At 36.9% G+C, this 14,836-nt stretch overlaps 1 protein-coding gene across 3 annotated transcripts in view; it reads right to left on the bottom strand.

Annotated features, from left to right (window-relative positions):
• Positions 1–5,358: 5,358 nt before the first annotated feature.
• Positions 5,359–14,836, bottom strand: part of LOC146005035 (N-acetylneuraminate (7)9-O-acetyltransferase) — a 47,055-nt gene continuing 37,577 nt past the window's right edge. For all 3 annotated transcript variants that reach the window (XM_083144174.1, XM_083144175.1, XM_083144176.1), the window contains 3 exons: positions 13,273–13,379; positions 12,390–12,606; positions 5,359–10,261 (listed from right to left, as the gene is read on the bottom strand). In XM_083144174.1, the coding sequence (XP_083000300.1) occupies positions 9,917–10,261; positions 12,390–12,606; positions 13,273–13,379 (669 nt within the window). In that variant the 3' untranslated portion in view covers positions 5,359–9,916. The remainder of the gene's footprint in view (positions 10,262–12,389; positions 12,607–13,272; positions 13,380–14,836) is intronic.

Genomic DNA, 14,836 nt, shown 5'->3' with positions numbered 1-14,836 from the left:
GCATATGAGCCGGAACGTAAACAGCAGTCAACTGTATGGGTGTTTCAAGATGAATCCAATCCAACAAATGTTGTTCGCGCTCGAAGCACATCGAAACAAATGGTTGCCTGTTTTTTCGGGAAAACATGTCATGTGGCAACTGTGCCTTTAGAGGAACGTAGAACGGTCAACTCTGAATGGTACACAACAATTTGTTTGCCAGAGGTCTTCGGTCAAATACGGAAAACAAACAAACGCCATCGGATCATTCTTCATCAAGACAATGCCAGCTGTCACACATCTCGTCTAACGACCGACTTTATGAACAGTCAAAAAATCGAATTGATGGGTCATCCACCGTACAGTCCTGATTTGGCACCCAATGACTTCTTCTTGTTCCCGAATGTCAAGAATAAATTGCGTGGACAACGATTTTAGTCGGCGGAAGATGCCGTTGATGCGTTCAAATCCCATATTATGGAGGTGTCTCAAGAAGATTGGAAAAACTGCTTTGACAAATGGTTCGAACGAATGCAAAAGTGTATTGACCATAAAGGAGAATACTTCGAAAAACAATAAAGCAGTTTTCAATGCCAAATTCCTGTTTTTTCATTGTTAAGCTCAAAATATAAATAGTGACCCTCGTACAGATGGAAGGCTTGTGTTGCTGTAGTGTAGCCATAAACCTTCAGGTTTAAGAATGCTGGTAGCTTTTTGTCTGTGTGTGTAAATCCTGTACCAATGCCCGAAGGAAATTGAAATATAAAAGTAGTACCTTTCTTTTTATAAGTAGTGTGCGACACTAAATTTTCAATGTTTTTGACTGCCTCTCCTCTTTTCGACACTTTTGCCCTGGAACTATGCTAAACCTTATCTAGAAAGGGAAATATACTGTCTTTATAACCTTCCCGGTTTTTGAACACAATTGCCGCCACTGATTCTCAGTGTTCCGAGAAAAGCATTAGGTGGGCTGAACTCTTGAGATTTGTTTTATAGGTTATGAAATGTTTTATATGGACAGAAAAGGCATTTCTTTGACATTTAAAAACAGTTTGAAGCCATTTTTGAGAGGAATACATGAATTTTATAGTGACAGTTTTTGTCTATTTTAGTTGTAAGTGCCTAATTCTACAAAATGTCAATGTTTATCCATTTCACTGCTTATTTTGAGTTTTTAGTGCCTATTGGTCCTCATCTTTGTTATAAGCCCTTTCTTCCCTTACTAAGCGTGTAGTGTAAATAATATAGAACACTTGAAAAGCATCATATTGGAGATGTAACAAATTTTTACAAAATATATTGGTAACACTCATTCAATGATTAATCTAATTTTTTTTAATGTACAATGATGGAACATTTTGTTTTCTCAAGCACGGGTATTTTATTTCTAAAATAAAATATAATGACAGGCAAATTATTGGGTGGGCTCGAGTCCCACGGGCCCCATATACGTTGGTGCCACGGAACGCAGGTCATACACATTTATTTCCAACATCACTCCTTTTTTTGCCACACAATAACCATACATGTGGCCCATGTCTAGAGAGGTACAGGAAAACAGGTAGCACTTCCAGACAAAATCAGGAATGGATGTGGTAAACACAGTTTTAATATTATGTACGCAAAATTTCATGTTTCCGCGTTATTTATTTGATAAGTTTTTTTCCACTGCCCGGGAACAAAGAAGTGAAGGACTACCATCTCTGTCCCAGATGCTGTATGCTCAGTGAATGAAGGCAGTGAGCCTTCGAAAGTAATAAAAAAAAACTATTAAATTCGCAACACGGAAACATGAAATTTTGTGTACACAACATATAGGTCGATTTAACAGTAATGACAGTTTGATAGTCTACCATTAGCAAGTTCTATTTACCTGTTGACTCTTCACAGCAGAAAATTTCTTGAATGTTTGCGTAACCACTGAAGATATGAAAAAAAAAAGTTTTATACTTACAAGTGATTCAACTTCCTGTCCATTATTTCAGACCCAGTGCAGATCCTTCTTCAGGAATTAAAACATTAAAAGATGGTTAAAAACAGTTAAAGGGGGAAAAAGTAAACTATGATGGGGGAACAACTTAAAATCGGCCAACTATATGGTGCACTGGCACAGCTGCCTCCTCCTTCCCCCCCCCCCCTACCTTCTCTGTCATCTGCAGGTGTTGTTGCCACATATTCCGGTACAAGCGAGCAAACATGGTAACAGACCATGCTGCGAGTGGTCATTTGGGCATGCAGGCACAGAACATTCACGTCGATGACAACATGACAACAAAGGACAGATTCCCCACACGAAGGAAACGACGACCCCTGGTAGGCAGAGGACAAAGCACTTGCTCTCCAAGTCTTCTGCCAATGAATGAAAATACACAAGTGAAGTCTGCTAGTACAGTGCGTCCATTTCGATCTGCAGCCGAGAGATCGGGAGAAACGTGGCGGGCGGCGCTGACGGAGATGCCGACATTTGAGGCCTGTAATGCCCGCTTATTTTTGTGGACATCTTGCAAAACGAGCACTAACCTGTGTTATAACACGCAAAAGTTCTGTAATTCTTCCAAGTTCCACCCTTATATACACAAATAAATACGCTTTAGAAATTATATTAAGAGCCACAGATGGCAATTCTGTAAAACATTTTAATCATAGTTTTGACCAGTAACGTCCTGCTTAAGTTTATATCCTTGAAAGAGTTTTGTGTCGATGGGGATCGTTTGGAGGTTTCGAATGTGCAACACTGTATCAAGATTACGCTGCAGATGAACAGTTAAAAGCTAATGGTGTTCGTGAGCTTCCTTGCAATCCGAAATCTCCTAGCTCAAGTTTTTTGTTCCTTCGCGACTACAGAGCTGTGAATATAGTGGCAGGCAGATGTAAACCAAGAGCGTGTTAATTTCGTACTGTGCGTAAGAGTGTTATTCTTGGTTACTTGCCGTTACTTGTTTGTGTTATTGCAGTGTGTATGTGTGTTGTGTCAGTCAGACGATTGGAATGCCAGCCGCAAGGTTCACGTTAGAACAAAGAATTTTTATGTATGACACGTGAAAACAGACTCGTGTCGAGACGTGTGTAGGCAATTTGTACAGAAATTCCCAGGCGTTTCACCTCCACATAGAGATACGGTTAGATGTCTTGTCCTTAAATTACGAGAAACTGGATCGTTAAATTTTAAAACACCTAAGCAAAAACGACAGATTCTAACCGAAGCAAAACTCGATGAAATTGGTGCAGCGTTAGAACGTTCTCCAAACAAACCTCTACGCCGTGTTTCACAGGAGATGGGCGTGTCAAAATCATCAGCACATACAGCCACTAAGCTACTAAAATTAAAACCGTACAGAGTTTCTATAGTGCAAGAATTACGGCCCCCTGACAACGTAAGTAGAGTAAATTTCTTTAATTGGGTTTTGCAGAATATTGTAGATGGTATTCTTGATCCACAGTTAATAATTTTTTCGGATGAGGCATGGTTTCACTTGCGTGGTCATGTTTGTTCACAGAACAATAGATACTGGAGCACTGAAAATCCCCAAATAATACACGAAGTTCCGTTACACGATGCAAAAATTGGTGTGTGGTGTGCTGTAAGTGCCAAAAGAATAATAGGGCCTATATTTTTTGAAGACACAAATTCAGAGAGGTACCGCACACAAATACTCGCGCCATTTTTTCAGTTATTATCAGATAATGAGAGACAATATGGGTATTTTCAACAAGATTCGGCCACAGCCCATACCGCCGCTGATTCTTTGGACGCTATAAGGGAGGTGTTTGATGACAGAATAATTTCAAGAGGTTTATGGCCTTCACGTTCACCAGATCTTACCGTATGTGACTATTATTTGTGGGGAACCTTGAAAAATAGAGTCTACCGAAATAACCCCCATAGCATCGACGAACTAAAAGACAATATAAGGGCAGAACTAGGAAGAATTACGGAAGAAGAACTTTTGCGTGTGAATCAAAATTTCATCAAACGATGCCAGGAATGTGTGAATGTAGGTGGACATCACTTTGAACAACTCTTATAACACAGGTTAGTGCTAGTTTTGCAATATTTATATAAATGTCTGCATATGTCCATAAAAATTGCGGGCATTACAGGCCGCAAATGTCGGCACCTCTGTCAGTGCTGCCCGCCACGTTTCTCCCGATCTCTCAGCTGCAGATCGAAATGGACGCACGGTAGAAGGAAATTTACGGTTTGTAGGGCTCAAAAAATCCAGGTCGCCATTTCAGCTTGGCAACTGTGATCTCTTGCTGTAATATTGCCATTTTTGAGTTTCAATGTACGAAACTTTGAAGATTTTAATTTAAAATTGCAATACAGGGTAAGATAGCAAGTGATTTTTTTTATCAACGTTGTGAACATTCCATAGAATCAGTAACAATTCTTACTCTTCGTCCCCAACCCCCACTTTCCGCTTTCTCACATGATTTAGCGATGTTTTGAATACGCTGATTCTCAGCTTCTTATAGATGGATTGATTTGCTTTATTTCACTTCGCTTTTTGTGCCACTTTTGGCTAATTTGCAAAGATGGTAATGAATGATATGATGATGAAATTGGAACAAACACTCAGAAACATCGAAGCCCAGTCCAGGATTTGAAAGTGGGACCCGTAGCATCGTAGTGCGATGTGCTAACCACTCCGCCACAGGGCTGGCTCAGCTTCTTATTTATTTATTTATTTATTTATTTATTTAATTGAAACACAACAGGCGCATGCCCAATTACAGTGTTCAATATGGGATGACACCATTACATAAACAAGAACATAACTAAGAAAAAAAAAAAAAAAAAGAAAAAAAAAGAAAAAAAAAAAAAAATCCACAATTGCTAGTAGGTGGTTTCCTGGTGCCTGATTTTCAGAGCTGGCACCTTACTCTGAAGATGATTTTTCAAGCACTGCCTATATGTGTAATTATTTCTTAACCATGCAATAAATCTTGAAGCTTTCCTGGTGACAAATGACAAACAGATTCTCTCGGGCAAAATACCATGTGACTTCTGGAAAGGTTTCAACGTTTTTCAGAACTCACCTGGTCGATAGCCTGAGAGAATCTGTTGAATATTTTTAACCATCTTTGAGAGTGTTAATTCCTGGGACTGAAGAAGTTTCCCGAAACAGGTGAATAACTTTGGACAAGAAGTTGTTTTTAAATTTTACGTATCTGCTTATTAATTCTTATGCAGACACAATTAAACCTAAAAAACACTTTACAACTATACTGAGTGGCCTTGAGATTTACACTATTTAGTGTATATATACACACTATCAAGTATTGTCTTTCTAGTAGAAACTGAATATAATTTTTAATATAAAAGAAAAACTTACAAAAAACTTATTTTATTGTACATCAAATACTGAAGTTGCAATCACAAATTTACAATAATTTCACAGCTTCACTATATTTTCAGCATGATATAACAATAAACTGCACCACACATACCATAAACAATTTTCATTATTTGATTCCTGGAATGCCATCCCCAGTGAAATTTCTTGAAGTGCACAAAATTTGCCTGAGAAATTTTTATATCTTCGATCACAGCTACCCTTCTCACACACAATTATCCTTATATACAAGAACATTGCAATTATTGATCAATGCACATTGTTGTAGTGATAATTAACTTAACTGCATATATTACTACACATTCATACAATAGAGTGAAAATTATTTGGGACATTTTATAATTATGCAAAGTTGTACTCAGATTTGCTTCCATACTGTTAGATATGACTATTGTAGTGTTTATACTACGTAGGTTATTTTAAACTTGCAAGTCGAAGAATGTCACTGAAAACAATGTAATTGGATATATTAAGATATATTGCTTATACATAAGTGCTGAATAATTTTTATCTTGTATTGATAATGAGAAATGAAAAAAAAGTTGTTACTTATATCTTTTGTCTATCTATTATCTAATTTCTGATCTATAAACATACGTGTATGTGTAGGAAACCATTTCATAGCTTCCTGTTGGAAATTAGTCTAGTAATCTATGTTCAGCAACTTATGCAAAATCTATCAACTCAAAAAGCTTTTCGAACATAATTTTCTTGAACACAGCATCCATGTATAACTAAAAAACATAACAAATTTACTTTGTACTATGATAGAAATTACTAATGTCTATTTTCAATCAATCGACTATTATATATATTCCTGATACACTGCATGTGATTATTAATTAACTTAAATACTAATGCCTTTAGTGTACAAATTTCATTCATACCACCCAAACATACAAATTGACTAGCTTTGTTAGTTGCTTGACTTAATTTCATAAGCATGCAAATAAGAAAGGAATTATGCAGCAATAGTGTAAACCACTCTTATGATTGCATTTCAGTAAGGTCTGCTTATTTTTAGACATTCAGAGAGTATCTTGTAAAAGATGAAAATCATGTATGTTGTGTAATGTAAATTTAGATGATAAGGTTCATTATTCCAGTAACTGCTGTCAAAAATTTAACTTTGATTAATTTGGGTTCTTTTACTTCGTTTTTCTGCCACTTTTGGCTAATCGTGACAATGAGGATGAGTGATGAAATTGATGAAGGACACTCACAAAGGATAATTGATTGATTTGTTGTCCACTTTATGCACAGTAAGGCTAATCCAGACTGGACCTACAGTTTAAAGTGGGATCCGAACCACTATGTCCCTCCACCGGGTATCGAACCCGGGACCACTCACCAAGAATGTCCTTGCCTCAACAACAGAATGGTTTGTTAACCTTCCTAATGTATACAACCAGGTACTGCAATAGATTTTGTCTTAGAACAAAGAAACTATGTATTTTGACACTTTTCAAGACCAGGGAATACAAATTATGCATGTATATTCGTAAAATAGTAATGAAGTAGCAGAATTTTGCACTAATTTACAGGCTATTACAGAAATATTGGACCTGTAAAATTATTGGTACTTTATCAATAAGCTGAGTCTTTGAGTATAAGGACACACCTTTAACCATTATGCTATCTGAGAAGTCGTAAGTAGATTGTGCCCACTAAGCAATAATTTCATTTCATAAGTAAGAGTTTTTTAAGTCTGCACAGATAGACCTACAGTTTACAGTGTGATCCAAACCACCATGTTCCTCTACCAGGAATCGAACCTGGGACTCCTCGATTACAAGGCAACAATGTTAACGTACCACCATCAGGAAAGCCCTCTGCCCACAAATCAATCTGTCTACTTCTGCTGAGCATCATATCTGTTGGTCTCCCTGTATTGGTCTTTTGATAATATGACAGCTTAAAGCAGCCATCTGCAAAATTCCTAGCATTTTTATCAGAAATTTTGAAGTGTGTTTCCTGCATGAAAATTATTAAACTTTTCATAGTCACCTTAAATCAATGGGGCTGTTCATTGCCAAACTTTTTCACTAGAGGCACCACCCCTGTTGCGTCCCTAAAGAATTTCGTTCGTCAGGTTGCCCTAAGCTTTACGTTGGAGAGCAATAGGATGGCTATTCAAACGTTATTTTCAACAAAGGTGCGAATTTCTCACGTAAATCGATAACAAAACTGTGTTTAGCAAACCTTTGAGATTATGTAGCAAGTCATAAGTTTCCGAAAATTACATTCTCCTGAACCTAAGAATTAATATATGAAAGCACAACGGCTGGGTAGCTCAGACGGGCTGAATATAGTATGTTTATGCACAAAGAGCACTAAATTCGAAGTAATTTTGGTCATCCCTAACTGCCATGGGTCTATAATACAAAAATTTAAATTTTTACACGCTTTTATGTTTCCTCTTGTTGCGACTTGCGAGTATGTGTAATTCAACGGCGGGAGTTGGAATCTGAGAAACTCACCATATTACAAAGAAAAAAAATGTATTAAGTGAGTAAGCGCATGATATTTAATATTATACACTATGACCTATCCGATAACTTAATATTAACATATGTTTTCTTTGTATTAAGCAGACATCCCCCCCCCCTCCATATCTTCATCCTTTTTGAACGGGTTATAACAATTTGAAAATTGTAATTCCTGTAAATAAGAAAGCCCTAGAGGTTGAGAGACATGAAACAGAATATAAAATATTTTTTGTAATAACGATTCTTCTCGATAAATGTGTTTGTATAAAATAGATAACAATATTTACTAGCCATGAGGAAAAGTATATCACGTTAAAAAAGAGTCTGTTATTAATAACAACTATAAAAATAAAAGTACAGTTGTGTGGAATCATTATGTAAGTATTACTCTTTACCAGATTCACAAGAATAAAACACTTAAATTGTGATAATTGCAAGTGACGTAAACAAGTGTTGTGCAAACTTTAAGTTTGAATTGTGATATTTCTTCTGTTGTTGACGATTGTTTTATTAAAATTCTTAGTTTAACAGCACTCATTATTTCTGATTATTTATCTATCATGTTCCGACATGATTTCTGAAGTTAAGATGAAATTGCTTAAACTTGCAATTTACATCAACATCAAATTCCCCATGTATTTAAATGGGTGAACAATTGCCCATCAAAAGCGTGGGGACACAACATAGGTGCTGCCACCTACAATAGTTTGCTTTGACCAGGCCCATTACACGTCTCCTAAACACAAGAAACATGAAGTCCAATTGGTAAAAAAAAAAGGCAAGGAATAAATTAAATTAGGAGTTTCTCCAAAAAAGAAATAAAAAAGTTTGTAATTATCAATTGCTAAGTTCCTGTAAAAACAGCAGTCTCACTTTTACATGACAAAAATTCTTAATTTTTATCAAATATCTCATTCAACACGTTAATTTCAACAGACTATAATCAAATCAGTACATTCTCAGGGAAGACAAGCTAGACACCATATCTCTTCCTTTTGTTTATGTAAGAAAAATGGAAGGGCACAGTTTACTGCCTCTGTTTCTTACAGAAGGTAAAGTTCCCTGTGCATATAGCACTGTGCCATGATGGCAAATTTTAAGGGATGTGGGGGTAGGGCTCCACATGTTCTCGATCTTGGCCATTTTGGAGGTGATCTGATCCAGTTGCATTTACACCCTACAGTTGTTCTGGCCAAAGAATGGACTTGGAAATTCTACTTTTGTCTATTCTGTCGAAAGCCAGGGAGGGTCACCTGAACCGTTGAACCAATAGGGTTTGTTCAGTTGCTGTGGCGAGGTGTTGCCAAATTTTTTGTTTTGAGTCATTTTCGAAACAGGTGGCACAATCAACAAGGCCATGCGTGGTGGTGCCTAATGATTGCTGCAGTGCAGAAAGCGAATACGTCTCCGATTCGCTGCCTCTGCCTGAAATGCGAACACAGGGGACATGTTGACAGGAAGAGGTGTCGTGTACAACTAGACAAAAATCAGGCATAGCAACATGTAGCAACCCTACTTTTCTCCCCTTGAACTCGAGGCAGAAAGTCTGGGTTTTCTTAAGTCGATTCTTTGGCTGGGCCTTATTTGAGGCTGGGTGAGACCCAGAGCTGCTCAAACCTTAGTCTCCTGTGTGGCAATCAGATGCCCTACCCATTAGACCACTTGCAGCTCTAAAATACAGAGGTTTGTAAGTAGCAAATTCTAAATTCCTCACATTCTAAATTCACAGTGATTCAGTTATGAGAGGAAGCACAGTATACTTGATACAAGAGTTGAACTGCTTTACCCATATCATCCACGATCATGGGTTCAAAACCTGATTAATCTGCAAAATTTCTGAGACAAGCTCAGTGTGTGCATAACGCAAAAAACCTGATATGTTACATATAAGCAGAACTTACTATAATAGAACCATATAAAGAACAAGCTGTCTTGCATCCCAGTCACATACTCCATTCATTATTTTACAAAATATGCTACATTTACTCTAAGTGATGTTCTTGTTCCATGATTATCATATTATATAAAATCTTTGGTATTCTCTACGCAGTGAGGAATATTTGGCCGTAGCTATCACCTTGAAAAGAACTTTCAAAACATCCCATCGTGTATTCCGATTGGAACTAAAATTACCAGGAAAAGTACAACATTTCGGAGAGCTAACTTCCAGTCTGCCGGAACAGCATACGGCAACAAAACTCCCGTCAAATGATGAATCTCATGAGCCGCGCACACAAACACAAAGGATGTCACCATTACGTTCACGACGGGATAGCTGGGAACCAACACTAGAACGCCGTGCGTGTCGGCAGCCAGCCAAATGTGATACTGGCTGATGAAGAGTTCCAGTGATATGTGACCGAACCACCCAAAGAAACTGGAATACCTAGTTCTTAGAATTCCAGAGATGTTTCGAAGAACAATGTAACTGATTATCTGAAAGAGAACAGATAATTATCAACCTGCAACCTGAGATATTCTGTGGAGTTCAATGGTTTCGGATGGGAATCCCACAGAATTGTTCACTTTTGGTGTATATCTTTACTTTCCTCAGCTCTCCCCATACCATATGGCTTCCTCAGAAGGTTAGAAAAGATTTGGGGTAACAGATTATAACAGATATTTTATTAAAATTTTTCTTATACTGGGTGGCCACAAAGCTGCCTTCTGGAGCACGTTCAAACCAACGGATTGCAGTGAGATTTGGTATAAAGGCTATGAACAGATGGGGAAGCGGATTCTGATTAAAATATAGTTCAAATTTTTACCACCAGGTTGAAATATGGCGCTGAAGTAACAACCACCAGTAATTTGAGTTTATATTGGTACAGCAGTATACAATATGCACCCTGTCAATGTGAATGACCTTTTGGAAGAATAAGGCAGTGCAACCAATGGTCAGACAAAGCATTTTCAAGGATGTTGTTCGATAGCGCCACATTTTGACACGTGGTGAAAATTTGAACTATTTTTTTCTCATCAGCATTTGTCTCCCCATGGTCTCCACAGCCTGGTTCAGCGCAATACGTTGCTTCAAACGGGCTCCGAGTAGGACAACCTTCATTGTGGCCACGCAGTATGTACATATTGCTTGCATTGTAGAATTATTTCTCTCAGTCATACATTGAGATGAACCTAAAGGAAATCGGTAAGGATATAAAGATGGATGGATCTTGCCCAGGATAGGGACAGATGGAGGCTTGTGTTGCTGCAGCAATAAACCTTCTGGTTTAAGAAGGCTACAGAGTTATTTAGTTGGCGTAGTATACAATTGTTATAAGCATGTAACAACCACAAACTTAGAAAACACTTTCATAACTGGATTACTTTGTCAGTCCATCCATCTTCACAGCAATAAATGTTCAAATGCTTATAGAAACCGTAAACTATTTTTTTGAATTTGAATTTGAATTTAAAATTTTGGCTGCATCAGCACTTATGCTATTTTACACCCGTCACATTATACAGGGTCCAGCCCCTTATCCTTACAAATAACAACTCTAACGTTGCATAACTAAAATCTTAAAATATTCTGACTTCCGTTAAAAGCTGAGGCTGTAAACGGACAGTCAGCACACACTAGGACAAAAAACAGGACAACACACACAAAATTATACTGGCCATAGTGCCAGTCGCCAGAGCATCGTTCGTCTGCAAAAAGCAGTCCAGGGTGTACTGTGTGGAAGTGAGGTTGACTTTTGGGTGCCTACGTGGAAGGTACCCCTCACCCCCCCCCCCCCCCCCCGTAAACTATTAGAGGAATAACATGATAAAAGGTAAAGAGATTACTGTCCTTAACTGTTATCATGTTTTTGCCCAAATCTTGTACATCATCTTGAGGAAGCAACATGATAAGGTTACAGCTCGAGGAATGTAGATATACCAAAAGATGATAATTACATGTGTGAAAATGTTGGGACATGGTGTATGCTTTACCTAAATTGAAAGGGAGAGGTTGTTCGAAAGGGTAACACACCAATACAAAATTAAAATCTTGTTAACAACAACATATCTTTTACAGAGATCCTTGATGTCTGAAAAATTAAAATGTTAAAATTTAATGTAATGGAAGATATCAAGAATCTCTGTAAAAGAGATGATGGTTCTGTATTGCCTGTTGATATTTGGAATCTTTAATTAAAAATGTGATAAAAATGTTCATCTAATATTACAAAATACGGCTTGTTTCACAGTCAAGTTTGCTATGTATAAATGATTCTTTTTGTTTTTAACCATTGTTATAACTGTGTCTTTAAGAAACAAATATCTGATAAAGGGAGTGTGTGTTCTCCTGAAACATCACAACAAAAATTGTGTTTTTATGCTTGTAACCACCATAGACTACAAGAGAAATAATAAAAGTATTTTCTAGATATCCAAATGTGTTCAGTTATTCTGAAAAATCAAAAGTCCCAGTTTGATTAAATGTCCCTTGTATTTCACTATATTTAAACTAATATTAACATGGCATATCAAAGAAATATCATATAATTGATATCCTCAATAATCACAACTGGCTTTTTGCTTTAAGTATTTTTGAAAGGTATATTATGTAAATACTTACAGGCACAAAAACAACATAGGAATGAATTTCATTGCATTCCAGTTTGTTCCGACAGAGGAACGAGAAAGCGGTGTAGCTTCCTATTCCAAGAAGAGACAACAATGTGGCAGACAATGAAATACCCGGGGAGAATAAATTGCTGTGATTGTTGTCATCCACCAGACTGTACCTTTGGGCCAATAGGAAGGCAAAGGCAAAGATCATTCCATATGATATGCTGAAACAATAGAAACAAAGGATAAAATATTAATAAATACAAAAATACTGAGAGAATTTACAGGTGGCAATGAGTTACCAAAATTGGTAGGCATAAAAATAAGTCTCTTGCACATGGAATATATTTGTGTCAAAAAAGCACACCCAACTTGGCATCTTGTTCTTCAAAAAATCCCAAATTGCAAACAAACAAAAAAAAAAATTCAGTCCCCTCACTCAACCTCCCTTCACCCACCCAAAGAACATGAACCACACCACATGGAGTATCACAATACAGCAGAAGGCCCAATCATTACCCGGCAACGTTAACCAACAACGGAAAGCAGAAAGCACAGGAGAGACTAAATACACCAGAGCCGCCAGATGGGAGAAAATGCAACTACCGCCACCCGGGAACAAAGAAGTGATGTTCTACTATCTCTGTTCCAGACGCCATAACCTTAGTGAATGAAGGTAGTGAGCCTTCGAAATTAATCAGAAAAAACTATCCAATCTGCAACGCGGAAACAAATTTCTACGTAGTACATCTCCTGTGTGTGCCTAATCTACGACAAAAATTTACGTATGTAATACCTAAACAGTGTTTACTGTATCCATCACGAAAAAAGTTGTACAATAGTCCTAAAATCTTTTAATATTGCCAGGAAAAAATGATACTGTGACATACCTGTAACGATCTAGCTTCCATCTGAACCACCACTCGTGGATATCATCATCTGTTGTTACAAACAACGCCTTCCACGGGCGAGTCACAAACACTTTCTCAAAAAACACCTGAAAGAGAACCAGAATCATCAAACTGACTAGACAAAGCCACAGAATAAAAATGACAAATATTAATAGCTTACCCTCTCTAGCTGAGGTTAAGTATGGTACACCTTAAATAACCAGTTGATTCAGTTTTGGATGCTGTTATCAAAATTTAATCATGATAGCAATTCCATGGAATAATTTCAACTTTTACCGTGGTTCCATTAAAAAAGTGACAGATCCAATGTTGAAGCCTTGTCATGTTGCCATAATATGAGAGCTATTTCAAAAGTTTTGCATGGTAGGTTCTTGTTTTTCTTTTTAAATGAATTTACTTTACAAAATCAGGGCTTTCACTCATCTTGGCAAAAAGAAAAAAATCTTTGACGTATCTAGGTTTAACAGGTAATTTTAAAATAAACTTTAACATTCTAAACATCAAGGTTGAAGTGTTAAACTGCGCTTGCTATTGAAGAGAATAAAGTTTATTCAATGTTGTTCGAAATAAATTAACAAAAGAGATACTATATAAAGATTTTCATGTAAAATATCTCTCATGAAGGAATTGGTTCAAGAAAATTGTGAAATATATTTTCACTCCCAAATCTTCCCGTGTGCAAAAAAATCACTTCATTTTCTGTGGCTTTTATTTAATACATAGTTTCAGTTTCTTGGCATTTCCATGTTTCTCAAGGTTTTGAGGTCAGTAAGAGCCCTGAACATGCATTTACTAAGTATTTGCAATTTTCTTTACTTTTGGGCAAGTTTTATTTTCCAGTCAGGCACCTTATTTTTGAATAGTGCTGAATTGTTCCCAGAGTGATTTCTTTAGTTTTGGGTAAAAATCACAATCTGATGGGCTGTATGGTTGGTGCAGAAGCAGTTCTCATATGTATGTTCTCCAGCGTCTGTATTACTGTACAGGCAACATGAAGCTTCACATTATCGTGGAAAATTATAATAATCTGATTCGTACTCTTGCATTCAGTTTTTTGGAACAGAGACAGGTTATCAAAAGCATACACAATGTTCCAGAATTAAGTCTGCTCCCAACTGATGCAATAATCACAGTGAATGCATTATCCACAACATTCGAAATGACCCTTGTATTAAATAATATTGAAGAGTAACAGTGACCATTTCTAAGTTTTGTACATCATTTCATCTAATTTATATTAGAAGAGAACTACAATAAATTCTTGCCAATACTGATAACATGCTGTAAAAAGTTTTAACAGTCCCCTTTGTTAAATGAAGGGCTCCGAGGTAAAACATGGAAGGTGACATTTTGGTTATTATTGAGTTTATTAAGCAGAAGTGTTATTACAAGTTATACTGTAGATAAATTGTTCGTATGTTGTGTTTACCAATTTCAGAAGCTTTCAATGAGTCCAATGCAAATTGTATGACATGGCAATTACACACGAAAATTGATGGATGGCTCTTTTTAACTTGTAACTCAATAATGAATGACCAAAATG

Source organism: Lepisma saccharinum, chromosome 22 (assembly GCF_977018435.1).
Source record: "Lepisma saccharinum chromosome 22, izLepSacc3.1, whole genome shotgun sequence".
Taxonomy (NCBI): domain Eukaryota; kingdom Metazoa; phylum Arthropoda; class Insecta; order Zygentoma; family Lepismatidae; genus Lepisma; species Lepisma saccharinum.
The sequence above is the reverse complement of the archived record's forward strand: the minus strand, read 5'-3'. Positions and strand labels throughout refer to the sequence as shown.